Below are 17,240 nucleotides of genomic sequence, written 5' to 3'. Positions count from 1 at the left end.
CCCTGCGCCGCCCCGGGGGCAGCAGCTGTCCGGGGGGGTCCCTGCCGCTGGAAACGCCCCGTTTAACGCGCAGAGGGTCACTGCGCCCGGCCTCCTCCTCCCGGCCCGAAGGATCCTACGCTGGGCACAAAAAGCAAGTGGTCCCATCTCGGCCATGGCATAGGTAAAAATCAATACGGCAATTACACCTTCGGGGAAGAATGCGTAACAAGTTCATAAAAACAATTCATCAGAATATGCAGAATTTGCATGTTAATACATGTTAGGAAGAAAGCACTCCTTATACTGGCGAAGTCTGATTTTTCAAGGTCTTTTGAGCTGGCTTGCTTATTTTCATAGACTAGTCATTTGAATGCCTTATGCAAGAGATCAGACTATGATCATCGTAGTCCCGATGGCTTTAAAACCTAAGAGTCTATGAAAGGAAAGATAATACATAATTACGTGCACACAGGCATTAGCAAGTAAGTTCACGCTTTTTAATAGCATTTTATGAAAAAGATTTTACTCCCCAATACTATCTGTGTACTTATTTTGATCCATTAAAACTTTCCTTACCCATGTCATGCGAATTCGGTCCACAGTACTGTAGTGACATTCTGTGATTAAATTATCCCCCTGAAACACAAGATTTAGGAAGTTCACAGTTCTGAAGTTTATCAACACCAGTTTCAGGTATCCACAGATGACAGCAAACACTTAAGAAATGAAGATCAGAGCAGTGGATAGGACTTTTTGAAGGAGCAAAGGATTAGGTAATTGGCGTATGCTAAGGCATTGGCACTTAGCATTCATATTATCCCTGATCCTCTGGGATCCCCCATGGATTTAAGTGGAGTCTTATTAAAAGCCTCGTCTGTTTTTTTTTAAAATAGCAATGGATGTGCCCAGTTATAATCCTGTTTTCAGGAAAATTATATATGTAGACAATGTATACATATCATTCTTGCTCCAAAACTCATCCAGTTCTACTTTGGATAGCTTTCCCCAGGCTAATTTATCCTGCCAACTTCAATAGAAATACTTGCCAAATGAGGAAAATAAGGTTTTCCACATCACAATAACAACTATTTATCTGCCAAGCCTGGGAGTAGAGGAGTGGCAGGCAAAGACTTAACTACATTGACAGATGTGTATGGGAAAGGATGAATACTTACCTTCTCAAGCACATACAATTTACTTTTTGCTGTCTTGACAAACTGATCTACAGTTTGGTAATACCTTTATTCCCTGTACCTAATCAAATACAAATCTCAAATTCACCATTATCATCAAGTGGAAATTGAAGTATTGAAGAACACAGCCAGACGTCAAAAATCTGCTATTTTGGGGCAACTTCGTATCACAAGGATGCCAAAGGTTTATTTGCTTTGGTTCATTTTTTTTGCACCAGCATCTTCCCTTCTCACCCATTGTATTAATCTTCCCTGAAAACATAAGATCACCCTTCAAAGGTTGAGAATTTCTCCTTTCCTGTCGGCTGCCTCGTTGCCAGATCAATGCTGGCACTGACTGTACTCCGGGCTGCTGGAAGAAGGTGCATCAGCCTCGTGTTGGCCAAATGGAGACGGAGCTTTCTGAAGCAGTGTGAACTGGCACAGCTTTGTTGCTCCCAGTGGGAGAGCCAGTTCCCACCAGCAAGGTCCCTGGCTCTCATGGCTTATGGACCGGATAACATTCACTAGAAGTGTTCCTTCTGTGAGATTAGGTCTTTCACTTCCAAATTTGGAAGAGAGTGCTGATACGTGAAGAAAGCAAATAACCTGGACTCCATGAGCTGAAAGAAAGATACATCCTTGGAAGAGTTGGCAGAAGGAGAGAATAACAAGAACTTCTATAAAATTTTTTACTGCTAATAGTTAATTGATTAGACTGTGGTCCAAATTACACTAGAATGATGTATGTAAAGCTGTGCTGGTATTTTTGCATAAGATGAAAACAATAAAAGGCATGAAAAAGGCTCACTTCAGAGAAAGAATTCCTGCTTCTACTCGAGCTGTCTTTTTTTAAGTTGTTGATACTATCAAATACCTCTTTTGGTCTTTCTACTGTCTACTCCCTTTTGTTCTTGAATTTTAAGAGGCCTTTCTCTATAATATGTGTGGATTTTCCTAAAAATATTACAGGTTTTCTCTGCAAACCTGTCATCTTCTGCCAACCCTCTTCCTAAACCTTTCAACACTTCTTTCCTGGAGGAGGTAACACCAGTTTGTCTTTGAAGTCCCCGTGGAGTACAAGCACTTGGACTTCAAAGAGTAAATGCTGCACCTGAACATCCATGTTTTGCTGTGGAAATTAAATTAGAAAGTTAGCATTTTAGCTTCTTGCCTTTAAAGGACAAATATCAAAGTAACCCGGTGTGGGAGAAGAGGCATAAGAGAGGAAGGGACATGAAGAGAAGCCTGGAAGTTTAAATCGTGGGGTTCCTGACCATACTTGAAATTCAGTCATTCCAAAGGTCTTTCCAGCTCCCTTCCCTTACTGGCTTCAATCATCAAAAAAGTCCAGTTGTTTGATATTTTGCATCTGACCAATTCCATCAAGTAATGGGCTTGTTCACATGCACCCGGAGAGGCACATTTCCACCTGCTCTGCTGGTCAGATCTGGAGCATCCAACCTTTGCAGCACTAAATTTTCTGTCCTCGGGCCAAAGCTTCAAAAATACATGCCAGCTGGAACTAAGAAAGTTGAGCAAATAATTTTTAAATGAGTGACTCAACCAAAAAAATACAGACTCTTTTTGTGCAATACCTATGGATAGCTAGTGCTTTATAATATAATTGCGGTTAGGATTTTTCTAAAAAATATAGTACATTATTTTCACAAGAACAGCAGATAGAATTGCATGATTTCTTCTTCCAAAAGGTTTTGTTTACTTAGAGAAGCCTCATGTGGAACATGAGCTCAGAGTTTTACTCCTAACAACAAATAAAAATGTGAAATAAACAGAAGACTTGGCTGATTTGTAGATAGATGTTTGCAAGGCTGGATACTTGCTGTGTGCAAGTACTCAGGATATGCTACTTGGCTCCAGAGGCTCCGTAAAGCCACGCAGTGGCGTTTCCATTCTTCAGCTGGCTGGAGGCACAAAAACGGCACAACCAGGCACACATATGATTTTATAATATGCTTTGTTCAAACATTTATAAAAGTAAAGTTCAAATCAAGTAGTTGTGGACACCAGACAGACCCAAAGAGTACCTTGAATTGATGGGCCAAGACAGTCTGCAGTGTCTCCTGAGACACTGCAACTTTAATGCGTTAGTCACTGCGGTAAGTGGAAAAATGAACAAAACATTCAAGAATTACGTAGCAAAATTAATTTTAAACTTGAGTAAATGCTAGGCACACAATCTCTTAAACACTTTCAGGGAAAGAATTAAAAATGTCGTACTGGCAAGATGGTTCTTTCTTCTTTCAGATACTGAAACTCCTGGAAGTTGAAGTCAAACTCATCATCATAAGCAAGCAGCTCCTGCTCCTCGCCGTTGTGGAAGTGGCGCATCCTGATAGCTCTGCCAGCAAGGTGAGCATGAAGAAGTACCGCAAACACGTGAATCCCCGCAGGTCTCTCGGCACCTAGAGCCTGGCCAGGGGAAACCAACACCATGTATTGCCCATATGCAGTGTAATGTAATGTAGTGCAATGTACAAACAGAGTGAAAATACGTTAATAAATGCATTTTACATTCCCTCAGTTTACAGCAAAATGTAGTCTGGAGCAAAAACAAATCTGCATGTGAAATTAAGGTTTAATATATAAAAAAGTCTTGGGTTTTTTCTGGGAATTTTTTTTTTTAATAAAAATGTGTTTTGAGTCCTAATGCACACAGTTTTAATGAAAATCAAATTAACTGCCAATGATTCTCGATAGACTAGGGTTTTCAACCTGCACATCATTTTACTGCTATTGGCTGATACTACTGAATATGGATGTTTATTGTGAAAAAGAATTTCTGTGCAGTTATAAATGACGTTATCATCAATATCGTGCCAAGAGAAGCACTTTAAATTAAGAGGCTGTAATTATAATATGCTCTACTTCCCAACTTCAAGTCAACTGGTAGCAAAATACTGTAGGTTTACATCTGAAACTTTTTTTCGCGTCAAAAACATTTTAAAATTAACTTTTCCAAATTGACACAAATCTGACATCACTCCCATTCTAGCTGAGATCTATGGATCTGAACTTCTGGTATGCTAAACTTTGATTCTTGTTCAGAGCCCAAACTAGAAATTATCTGTTATCACAATACCTTTCAAGTACAGCCTTAAGGTTAGAAACCTCACGATAATGGATTCTTTAAGTGTCTTTAGGCTGAAAAATGCTATGACAATATGGAACATTTAACACCACCAAGAACAAATCTAAATTCCATATCTAATTTGCCCTTCACTCCAAACCACATCATAACAAGCACTGATTCAACCTTTCTCTATAAATGACAAAGTATATGAGAATCTCCTGTGATACATTAATTGCAGATTTTAGACAACGCCTCCATTATCTGTGGAGATATTTAGATTATCCTAATGAAACCAAGTGTTTAATGAATGCATAATTTTGTACTTTGGGCCATACAACAAAATTATTTCAGGTTTTTAGTTTCTGTAACTGGTCTAATACCTTTCAGGCTTTCATTTCACTATTAGGAGCCTTTTGGATATGTACAGATCTCTCAACACTTTTTCAGTGCTAACTATTCCAGGCTATTTATAGCTTTGCCATGTAAGCAATGTATGCTTATATATTGAACACACAATTAAATCATTGCAAGCACTGTGTCATCCAGTATTACTCATATCAGTAAAGCAGCCTGAATACTGAGCACCCCAAATACCCAGATCAAAAAGACTCAACATTCTGGAGGGCGGCATGTAGCAGATGCTTTTTCTCACATGTCCTTAACCAGTAACTATCAATCTTCCCAAGAAGTTAAACGGGCTGTCCAAAACTATTTCTAAGATTGAAAAGCAATGGATTCAGGCAGGAGACATACCTCTTCCAGACATTCCAGTGTGCAGTGACCCTCTGACACAAATTCAGGCATGCCCGGTGGGATATTGTGGAATAGGCTGACCCAAAGACCAGCTTCAATAACCCCAGCATCATATTTCCTTATAACTGGAGTATAAATTAGCCTCAGACCAGAGTTATCTATCAAGCCTGCAACAAAAGACCACAGTCAGCCATGGCTGTAAATCAGTATTAGAAAAAAACCCCAAAACCACCAAACCAAATTGTTTCATATTTTTCAAGGCTTGTCCTAAGTTTTTTACATGAAAATGGAGGAATCAACCTCAATAACCTGGAAATTAGTCAAACCATATGCAGGAAGTAATAAATAGGGGCAGTCCATAGGAGGGCTGTTAAACATGGTATGTTGATATCTGTGGTGCTCAGATGTGAATGAAAAATATGTGCTGCCCATAGCCCCTGTGTCCCTCCCACTAAGTTACCCAACATGGACCTCAGAGAAAAGGCGGCAGATCACAGACAGAGCCAACAATACAAGGAAATAATAAGATCTCAAAAAGTGCCGTGTATGACTTTCAAATTAAATATTTAAAGCAGAGCTTAAAGTTGTTGTGGTTATTTTTCTTTAGAATTTTCAAGCCATGTGTTGCCTTCTACTTGTAAATTTATCTATTCTTTCACCTTGAGCCCTAGCATTAATTATGTTTTTTTCTTTGTTTTGGATTATTAATTGCTGTCACATTACAGCATACCTCAGATGACCAAATAATTCCCTTTTGCAATCTCCCCAATTAAGAGAGCACCAACCAGACATATGAAAATTGGCTTCCTAAGTCCCAAACTTGAAGATAATACCAGCATCTTGAGTAAAGTAGACAAGAGAAGTACATAGGATTTTAATGCTTCACTCACTCAAAGACTTCTCTTGATTTCAAAAAGTAGTTTAAGGAACAAAAGTCTGATGTAAAAAGGCTGTGGGTTTTAAGAGTCAAAATTGTATGAATCTATTTCATTCATCTAAGTGTTTAGCCATATGCGTTTGCTTGTGTATCTACTCAGAATGAGTAGATATGTTGCCTCTGTCATCTAACTACTTGCAATTATTTCTCCTGTATTAGCCATTTTTATTAGGAAAGATACACGCAAAAACCAAAGATTAATTTGTGTTGTACAAGCTCTACATTGTTAGTTCATCTCTTACGTTCTCCTTTGTTGTCTCTTTTCAAATTTTAAAATTAAAAATGCAAAAAACTACCAAGTATCTCAGAGAAGGTAAGAGGCTTCCTAGTGACCTATATTGGTCTTCTAAAAAACATAACAGACATAGCAGTGCCCTAAACCAAATTTTACATCAACATAAATCGGCAGGCTACTTCAAGATAGGCAAATGACAGGAGGGCAGAGCAGGGACTACGTTAGCCAGTCACTAAAATACCTGAGAGAGAGTAGTATATAATTATTAAGAAACAAAGGGTATGAACTATGCATAGCCAATTAAGAGTGGTAATCAACTATGAGGCATTCTGCAAAATACAAATCATGACATTTCAGATAATATATACTGGCCCACAACATCACAATTTTCATGTGTTTGGGAATCCATACTCATTCCCTTTCTAAATCTAGAAAGCTAGCTACAGTCTCATCAACTTGACTTTTTACGTTGTGGTATTTCCCCTTCAAGCTTGTTGCTAATGTCTAAATGCCAGAAATTTTTACGATATGTAAGAGTTTTTGATGAACAATCTCAGAAAAGGCCACCTTTCCAATTAAAAGTGAATGTTAAGGATTTCATAAACAGAAACATTCAACACCAGCCAAGTTAGGAGCAGTTCAAACATTTTTGAGTCTAACTGGGAGCCAAGACTGCCTACCAATCTGAGTCAGTTAGGAAAACATCACCGCAGATGAGGCTATCAATGCAGCCTTTAACCCTGAGACCCAAGCTGGGAAAATGCAGATCCCAAAACGGGAGAACAAAGGTGCCCCCGTGGCAGGTTGGGTGCTGTGTCAGGAGGACTCGCGTGCCCCTACCCGAAGCAGTGCGAGCATCCAGAATATTCTCAGGTACAGTAGCTCAATAAACTTTTGTTTGAGAACAAAAAAGCATCTTTCCAAAATCAGCCTCAAAGTACCCCGGATTTTCTGGGGCTCCCTGGATTCTTCCTTTTGCTTCTTCTAAATATAAATAAATTTTAGAAAGAAGATTAAAAACCACCATTATAAAAAAAAAAAACTTATCTTTTAAGATAAACTGGTTTTACCCAGTGAATGGTCTAGCAACCTGAGTCTGTACTTCACCTTAAGAAACTGCCCACAGTTCAGGTAGATGTCTTAAAAAAAAAAAAAAAATCAATAAAAGGCTCGTCCCTGTGCTGCAGTCTCACAGGCTGGGTGCTGTGCTGCTCTCTCTCGGTCTGTTTGGATTTCCCAGCGAAAGGAAAGGAGAGATAACATGAAGAATGTAGTGATAAATGGAGCTGTATTCACCTGGTCCACAATTCTTTGTACGTCCGAATCTCCCACCGACTCAGAGAGACTGACTCAGTCCCTCACTGACTTCAGATTAAGCATCTCAGCGCAGTGAGAAAAACACTGGAAACCAGGAGCTATTGAGCAGGGAAATATAAGCCTCAACTTTGTATTTGCTCTGTTTGCTGTGCGATGCAATGAGAAACACTTGTGTCTAGTACATTTGCCAATATTGGTGTTTTAAAGAGTGTGAGGGTACAAACCTTCTGTGTATGACGGATTGTCATAATGCACCTCCATGAGGACGAACTGAGGGTCAGCTGCTGTCCCAATGGATAAACCAACATGAGGAGGGTAGGTGAAGCCCTGGAAATCAACATAGGCATGTAGAGTTAAGGTATTTTTGCCGTGGTTAAGAGTTAATTTCTTTTTATAAATACATCTATATTTTTTCAGTGATACAATCATATTAATGCTAAAATTCACAAAGGTAATTTCTTTCAAAACTTTCTGAACATGGCATTGTGATGTAATATATTTATTATATACTCAATGCATTAAATAACTATGTCAATATAAAATAGTAGATCCTATGCTTGCTGAAGGATAAAGCCCTAAGCAAACTGCTCTGATCTCACCGCTGACCCTGCTTTGAGGGTAGGAGGTTGGACAAGAGACTTCCTGAGGTCCCTTCCAACCTGCATTATCCTGTGATCTTATGATTATTTACCCTGTATTTATTCCTTGAGCAGAAAAGGAAAATTGCATTTTAAATGTATAAACATTGCATCATCAAGCAGTTAGTCTGACAATACACCCTTACGAAAAATTGAATCAACATTTTAAATGTGCCCAGTTTCTAAAAGCAGTAACTTCTAGGGAATACTGAGGCTGTGCATAATTAGATTGTTTTTCCTGCACAAATCACTGCATTCTAAGCAAAATTATTTTAATAATAAAAATTATCTTCCTGGTTACATGTACATTAGCAAGCCATGCAGTGCAAAAGAAATAGCTCTGTACAGTGCAACAGCTTGTGCTGGACCCACTGTCCTCAAACGGTGCTCCTTTGGACAAGCTCTGGTCAGACCCCATGCACCGAACCCCATTTTATTGCTGGGAGGTGCTGGGTTCACCTTCAGTTTAACTTCATCCCAAAGGGGGCTGTGCAAGTTCTCAAACCACTCGTGATGATAAACAGAGCTTGGTAAGTGGGGATAACCGGGAGATTTACTTCAAAACTCACTCCTGATTCAAACCGAAATACCGGTATCTTCTAAGTGAACTCATCTACCAAATTCACCTTTATAGGAATGAATCTGCATCATTTTATAGCATATAGCTAATATTTTAATATGCAATTTGATATTCTAACTTTCTGAAATGTGCAATTTGAAATCCCAACTTTCTGATGTTTAAATGACATTAATGAATTAATAGTAGTATATAGTAATAAACATTTTCACCTCCATTCTATGTAAGGGTAAACTGGAGTACTCCAGTAAACCGGAATGCCATCCAGATCTGCCAGATTCCTCTCTACAGATCTTTAACAATGGGATTATCCTTGCAAAAGCCTCCATAGTGCTTGTCAAATGATAACTTATTTATGAGTTTTTTATTTCACTTAGATTAAGACAGTTGAAAGTACAAATACTAGGTCAGAGCATAGCTGATGGCAAAAATGCACAAAGCATGCTCATAAAAATAATGCTCATAGTGGATTAAACTTCTTTTATGGGTCCGTGTAGCAACTCTGACTTCCTCACACTGCAGCACTTGAAGGCAGTTTTGGACTGCAGGCTGGCAAAGGAGGGCTCCAGAAACGATCATCACCCCAGCACCACCGTTTGTGTGGGCACACCGTCAGTCAAGGGGGTAAAGAAGGGGTGGGATTCTTTGGGCAGTAATGCTGCCTTATGTCAGCTGAAAGCATTACTGCAGCCTAAATGAACGTACGAAATAAGCTAAAAACACAGCCTGGGGTCAACATGGCATCAGAGGCTGTTTTTTCTGTAGATGTGCCCCATTGCCATGAGCGAAGTCGTCCTTCTGCTGGCCCCACACTGACACAGGATCACTCCTACACTGAAATGATGTCTCTTTGGGCTGGGTAGGAAACTTCGGAATGATATGCCTGAATGGGGCAACACTGTAACCAGGTCCTGGCGAGGCACAAAATGCGTTAACTCTATGTCTAACTTCGTTTGGAAAATCTTGCTTCTGTGTCTTTCATGCAGTCACCTAGAGAGACTTGTTTTTTCTTTCTGTCATTCTCCACAGGTAACAGGTACTGGTCATTGCTGGCGGCAGTGTATTTCCGTATCAGATGGGACGAGTTGATACAGTGGGGACAGACTTCCATGCTCCCAAGTCATCTTTCTTCCCCTGAGGCATCAACACTCTCTATACAATTTTCATTACTTTTAACTTGTCACTCAGGATGTTTATCGCACTTCATACTTCAGAGGCCAACAAGAAGTTGAGATCTTACTGGTGAGGCATTTAGGGATTGTGACTGCGTACCCTTAAATACAGAGAGATTAAGTAATCACTAATATACTAGGAAAAAGCTACATTATAATACACACCCTCCTAAAGCCCCATTGATGAATGACGCTAGACAACCATTCATCCTACCTCTCCTCCAATGGCCCAGGCAAAAATGACTGTCTCACATGTGAGAAAAGAGTCTGGCATGTTGGGGTGGTAACACTCATGTCCGTAGTCCAGCACACTGTCATTCAAATTGCTGCTGCACTGGTAGAGCAGGATATGGTGCACCAGATTCTCATGGCCTTTCTGGATCAATGGCTCAACCTGTCAATGTCAAATGGGAAAGAAAACACATCCCAAATGGGACTATTTCAATGCAGGTATGCAGACAGAACTAAAAATTATATGGTGCATTTATTTTAAAAGAGGCGACCTGACATTAGATTGTAGCTAGGTTGAGATGCTACTTCAGCACTCTGCAACCCCAGGCATTAAAAACATCATTGCCCAAGTGCATCATTGGGACAGGAAGAAAATTCTGTGTCTTGATGAAACCTCTGATGCCATCTGTCTTGTTCTCCCTTCTCCCACCCCAGTCTTACACTGTCGCTTGTCTTTCTCCCTGCCCAGTCCCGTTTAGCCACATTCCAGCATGAAGTGGATATAAAACAGCTGAACATCTGTCCAACTAAACCAACTTGGTATCTGAACTACTTAGAACTTTTCATCCCTGTTTCTGCCTCTTTTGTACTATTTTAAGCTAGAGCTACCCATAGATTCTGTACATCTAGGGTGAGCCTGGAGGTATACCCAACATTCCTCAGCAGCTCAAGACGGACTTTCAAATTTTTTTGACATCTACAAGAAATTAGAATTATTTTACAATCTGCTGAGTTTTAAAGACTTTATTAATATGAAGTCATTCCTCAGAGGTTGGGTGCTCCAGTCTGTTTGTAGCAGTGAAGAGCTGGAGGGCTCTCAGGGGTGCCTGGGTGCCCCCAGTATAATTTGACCACCGAACTTCAGGGTAGGCTGAAATTATTTCATTCCCATATAACAGTGTTCACTCTCTCTTTGGATGGATTATGTTAAATTATCTCTGTCAGAAATGACATCCCTGGGGCAAACATGAATACTTCTGGAAAAAAGTGATTTTGTTTTTCAGGAAGATCATATTCCACAAAATATCAGCACATAGAAAACAGTGTTAAAATAAAAGGAGTTTTTCCCTTGCTTTTGTTTTCAAATGTTGCATACCATTCTGTCATACCTACCTTCAAGTTGAATAAGATAAACATTCATGTTTTCACAGGAAAAGTAAAGCTTTGGCAATGCAACTCTTAAGATGCAGGGTGCCATCCTGTATTGCCTTTTAATTTTGGGAAAGGGAAGGTATATTAAACAGGCAAAAATTATATATAGCTCCTAATTTTGCATCATGTGTTTTGCAAGCATATGAACCCCAACTAACAGAGGGCCAGAACAGTTTATTACCTTATTAAAATATTGTTAGCACAATAATGTTACCAGAAATGTATCTCTCTGCACTTTGCTGAAACCACTAAATCAGTTACAAAAGAGGAAGGGCAGGAAGAAGCAACCAGAGCCTGTGCATATCAAGACCACCCTCATTGATATAAATCTGCAAAATACCATTGAGGTTGGGCTCTTGGGGAGTCCAGCTGCTGCTGAGTACCTGCATGTCTGTCCAAGAAGTGCACAGCCCAAAACCACCCACTTCACTGTGCTCAGTGAATCAGTGGAAGGATGCCAATTTACACGGATGCACCAAAGTTTTGTTCTGATGGCAAAAATGAAATACTTCACAAGAGATCTTCTGTTCTGTTCTCAGCAATCATTATTTCACTTAGCATTACCATCATAACAAATTACTGTACTATGAAAATAAAAGTATTTTTGAAGGAGCTAAGAGTCAGTTTTCCCATCAGATAAGAATTTATTCTCAAATATATCAAACTGACTGACAAAGATTCAGAAATCCATTTCAGCTTGATGTTGCTGCTTCTCTTTGCTCCTTTATATACCTGTATATTTATCTAAACGCTGCAGAACCAAAACACACTCGTATCACATCAGCATATACATTAAATAGCAGTGTATATATCTCCAGAATTAAAAAACTCCACATAATGTATGGGTTAGTCAGCAAAATGATTATGGGAATATTAGCTCTGTAGCTACCAAGAAAAGAGAGTATTTTTGTCCCAACATGTAATAGATCTGCCTGCTGCTACAAGATCCCAGCACCTGCTGTGCTTACAGTCGCTACTTCAAAACCAACTTCCCCTCAAAACAATGGGGCATCACCAAAATTAGAAACTCGCATCCTGTCATCGGTTTTTAGGGTCGGTTACCTAAACATTAGCAGCACTTCAAAAAGTAGGTTTGTTCAGCTTGCTTTAGCGAAGAAAAGAAGAAGCTAAAACAAACCCTTAAGCATCTTTCCAACGCATCTTGTAGGACACCTTATATTCTTCAGATGCACAAATATATAATGAAAAGCAGCAGCAAAGTTACACTTTTTACACATTTTTATTTACAACTTGGTTAAAGAGGTGCCACCTTTCTCTCTCCTCCTTTAAACAATAGATAAAAAAAGAAACTATGAGGAATGGTCAAAAATGTATCAACAAAAATTTTGGGAAAATCTCATTAATCACAAATTGTTCATTTCCCAGAAATGTATGGAAATATTTTTAATTGCCAGTTCCCTAAGGATCACAGCATCATTTCTGACTGAAACAAGAGAAGGAAGAGGAGCAGACCCTCCAGACATGTTGGGTTCCCTTTCTCTGATCCAATGAATAGCTAACTGTATTTACGTACTAGAATAACTTCAGCAGAAAAGAAAATGAAGAAATATGATTTGGTTCGCTATTGTAGTGATTAACTGGAGCAGGGATTTAAACATCCCATTCTACACCCCAGGTGAGTGCTGCCCCAGCTACTGAGCCATTTATTGTTTTAGCTTATAGAGTTTGTTGGTCGTTTAGGCTGCCTCCGCTCTCCCTCCCTCACTTTCCACAAAAAGCATCTGTACAGCTTAGTTTGCTCCAAGCTGAACAGAAATTCCGAGACATCATTTTTTTTCCAAATAAACAAAATTCTTGTTTTCTGGCCAGCCTTACAAACAATGGCGAACAATGGCCGAGTTCCGCAAATATTGGGCCAAATTCAGCAAATCACTAATGCATTTAAATGTGCACATAAGCAGTCCCAAGTGTAAAATTAGTTGCTAGAGCAGGTATCTACAATTAAATATCTAGATCAGGGTGGCCTGGTTTCCAGAGTACTTGCAGCCCCTGTGAATGATAACACAATTTGAAAGAGCTCATCTCCTACAAGGTTATTCCTATTTTAACAGCCCTTTATCAGCTTTGATCCCTAACTATAGGCATTGATTTTTAAAATACGGACTGTTTAATGCACACATTCAAAGTTTCCAGTTATTTTAATGTTTTAAGCACGAAGCTTTTGGTTCTTTGATAGTCTTTAATCACAAAATCACACAACTGAAAGCTAAGCTAAGGTCTACTTTTGTAGGTCTCCAGTCACAACCCAGTGGACCAATGCTGAAAAGTCGCCATGTTAATCTTGTTAATTTGTCTTGGGAAACAATGCAACTTTTAGAATACTTATGAAAAGATAATAATTTGCTATGGTAAAATAAGGCAAAGGAACTAAAAAATGTGGTAAAAGTACACATAGTACCTAATAGTCAATAAACTGCAGATTTAAGCGATCAATTAATTTTTATTTGGACTTTTATTTATACATTGGCTTTTTTTTTTTACTCTGTTCTTGTAGTGTAAGGGGACTCAAACGACACTTTCAGCCACTGATAACTCAGTAATTTAGAAGAGTTGTAATGAAAATGGGAGTTCACCTTTCACTTTCAATAAGCATGAGGAAACCTGTGACCTTGAAACGTAGTTCCTTCCCCTTTCCTTGCTAATTCTTACCCACCTCTTGTTAGCCAAGGGAGTCAAGAAAGAGGTGGAAAGGAGATTGAAAGGGAAAATGCATATAACTAACTACCTATTTTCCCCATTTTTCCTCACTCTTTGAGGCTCATCTGTGGCACTTTTTCACTGTTGCTGGCATGCAAGGAAGACCCAGCTGTCAGGGTTCATCTCTTTGCCATGCCATGAATAAGCCTGCAGAGATACTGCACCACCGGGGCACCTCGGTGACTTCTTCCCCTGCAGGCAAAGTGCATTTTCTGCTTGACATTTCCTAACTGCCAGAGGCTCAGATAACAAAAGCCTTATATCCACCCTACATCAAAATGCCGAAAGCGTTTGGGACTGCAAAAAATAAGTGCACGCAACAAGACACGATCTCCCCTGCTTTTCCTGAAAGCCACAGAAAGAAGCTGCTGTTTTATTATTCATGATGATTTAGTTTCTGCATCCTCTCTACCTTTCTTGAAAGCTTGGGTGAAAGAACTTCCTAACTGAGCACACTGATGTATATGAACCCATCTGATTCCCACTAATGGAGATAAAAGATAATAGATGTCCTATACTCCACCACCACATCAAATCAGGGTTTCCAAAGATGGAGGCATTTAAAAAGCACAGCATTCAAACGCAAAATGAAGACACTGCCTTCTGCAAGCCAAAGTGTGGGTTACGGTTAAGGTGTGTGATTAGCATGACCCGTACTTGTCAGGCAGGTTGAGAGGTTTCACAGAGCTCCTTTCCTCATACTGTATCTCTTAGCACTTCTCAAAATACTGACTTTAAAAGAATATAACAACCAAATTTTAGGTTTATTATCAAGTTAGTTAATACAGATAAGACATGTGCTTTCCACCTGTTAATTTAACAGAAGCCCTACTCAACAGGCTGACATCACATGAACAAAGAAAATGCTTACATCTGCCAACGCAGGGTTACTCAGCTTCTATTTTTCTTCCTCTCTTCTGTGCTTCCTATTATCCCTTTACCTACTGCTCAAACTGAATGCGCCACGTGTCTTTATTTCTTAAAAAACATGCCAAAATTGTAACATACTAGAGCCTTGCCTCTCAAGCTGTTGATAAGCAGGGTCAAGATACTAACGTACAATGTATTAAACAGGATGAAAATGCAAATGGCTCAAATGGTCCAAGAAGTTAGATTGCCTACAAAGGAAAAATATCTCCCGAAACCTGGAAGCCTTTCTTGCTTATTCTTGTTTTCCTCCCTTTTTATTTGCTTTGCTTTCTTTGATGTCAACAGCTGTGGTTTGCTCTTCATGCTTGTTTGTGCAAATGATGAAAGTTAGTAAACTACATCCATAGTCTTCCTATAGTATCCCTGTTCGAAAATATAGCTTACTGAACTTCAGAAAACAAAATGTTGAATTTATTTTTATATACAAAAATGGCAACAGGTTTTTGACCTTGATGCTTCTACACTGAAATGTCAATGAAAAACATGATGTTATTTTTCCTGGCTCAAAAGCTAGCTTCAACTTAATCTTACATTTTAAAGACATTATGGGATGGTATATCACCATATAAATGACTTTGAATAAGGCCACAGCCTTACACAACGTTTTGTGTATGTAGCTGGTGGTGTCACAGGGAAAAAACACTATTCTATAATCTCAAAATTGAGAGCAATTCTTTTACACAAGATTTTGTACTGACACTGCTGCACCTAAGAGAGTTTCTAGTCTATGGTTGGTTATTTTATTTAAATGAGCTTGCCATGTCCCTGATTAACTCAGACCAAAAAGTGATGGTTGTGAAACTGAGTACTGGCTGCATTTACTTGAGAGAATTTTTGTATCAGAAGACAAAGTTATAGGGTCTCTGCTTTCTATACTCATCATCGGGAAGAACTATTACCTTCTTCCCGATTACTCTGGTCTTTTTATTTCTCTCACAAATGTGTACAATGTACATATATTGAAATATTTGTCTGACCTAGAAAAGGTCTTCAAAGGTAGACATGATGTCTTCTTATTATGAATCATCAAAATTTTTTTTCAATTTTTCTTTTCAAAAGTGTAGTTGTGGAATGAACAAATATTTATCTAAAACGCCTCTTTTAAGGTTTTAGATTTTTCTTCCGAAAAGCAAATACTTAGAATACTTGGCTTAATACAGTTGGGTCTTTTTCAGAAAAAAACTCCACATATTCCAGAAAAAAAATTATTAATAATATGGTTTTATTTTAATCTAAATATTCTGAAAGAAAAATACTAGTCGTTTTCTGCCTAACATTGCTTCTTGCACACAACCCAGAGGTGTGCTGAGCAAAAAAACAAGAGCTGGAAATACGCCTCTGAGCTGGGGTAGATGTTTAAGTCCATGACTCCAGGGTAGACCAGAATTTTAACCCTAACAACCTGAGAGCTATGTCATGTCAGCAGAAAAGCCTGCCTAGGTCAGCGTCACATCTGGGACACTAATCTGCTGCAGTTCAGGCATCCCAGGGTCAGGCAGGGACCACCCCCCCGCACGCTCCCCCCCACCCCATCTGCCAGAAAGCATTAAATTAATGCCACAGAATATTTAGGGCTGAAAGGGATCCCTCCAATGCCCAGCTGGCTGCAGCCTAGCATGGACGAGCTGCTCTACCCTTCCCTGAGATCAGCCGCATCAGTTGCATGTAGGTGCCCAGTTCTGGTTTTCTCACTGTACAATCCATACCCTAAATTCAGTCTTCATTACTAACAAAGCCCTTTAAATTGCTATAGGTCTCAAGTGCTTCTGAGTTTATACTGTGCTGCTTGCTCAAAAAGGTGTATATTTTGGTGAGAATCGCAGGGGGTAGAGCAGAGCCGCTGTTTCTGGTTCACCGACAGTCATCCATGGACAACAGGGAGCGTTACTGCTTAACTCGACTGTCCTTCAAACATAAAAATGTTCATCCAAATTATTTTCATACACATTTTTCACATCTTGAAGCTGGAGGAGAATACAAACTGTGGAGTTAGTGACATATCTCGCTGCTTGTATTTTAATACAAAAGAGAGGGAGGTGAGAAAAAGATCCAGGCAACAGCAACCATCTCCACTCCCAGCCTCATAATGTGATTAGGTAAGGTTTCCTTGGAGGATGGAAAATTTCCCAAGAATATAGGTTCCATACAACTTAAGGCATTTAAATTTGCACAATTGGTCCTTAATATGTGTGGAAGGTTTTTTCCAAAACGAGATTCAAATACAGGACATAATCCCAAGATGAAATAACAGTGCTGACTTGTTTGTTTATTTATTTAAGTTATATTGTTGGCATTTGGGCTTAACTGGTTTTGAGTATACTTTAAAACGTGC

At 39.2% G+C, this 17,240-nt stretch overlaps 1 protein-coding gene across 1 annotated transcript in view; it reads right to left on the bottom strand.

Moving 5' to 3' along the window:
• Nucleotides 1-558: 558 nt before the first annotated feature.
• MOXD1 (monooxygenase, DBH-like 1) overlaps nucleotides 559-17,240 on the bottom strand; it is a gene marked incomplete at both ends in the record, with an annotated part of 28,964 nt that continues 12,282 nt past the window's right edge. The window contains 5 exons of the mRNA XM_010289110.1: nucleotides 559-618; nucleotides 3,396-3,587; nucleotides 5,002-5,168; nucleotides 7,715-7,817; nucleotides 10,092-10,271. Of these exons, the coding sequence (XP_010287412.1) occupies nucleotides 559-618; nucleotides 3,396-3,587; nucleotides 5,002-5,168; nucleotides 7,715-7,817; nucleotides 10,092-10,271 (702 nt within the window). The remainder of the gene's footprint in view (nucleotides 619-3,395; nucleotides 3,588-5,001; nucleotides 5,169-7,714; nucleotides 7,818-10,091; nucleotides 10,272-17,240) is intronic.

This window comes from Phaethon lepturus, unplaced genomic scaffold (assembly GCF_000687285.1).
Source record: "Phaethon lepturus isolate BGI_N335 unplaced genomic scaffold, ASM68728v1 scaffold21876, whole genome shotgun sequence".
Classification (NCBI taxonomy): Eukaryota; Metazoa; Chordata; class Aves; order Phaethontiformes; family Phaethontidae; genus Phaethon; species Phaethon lepturus.
Note: the sequence above shows the minus strand (reverse complement) of the source record. Positions and strands in the feature narration are given on the sequence as shown.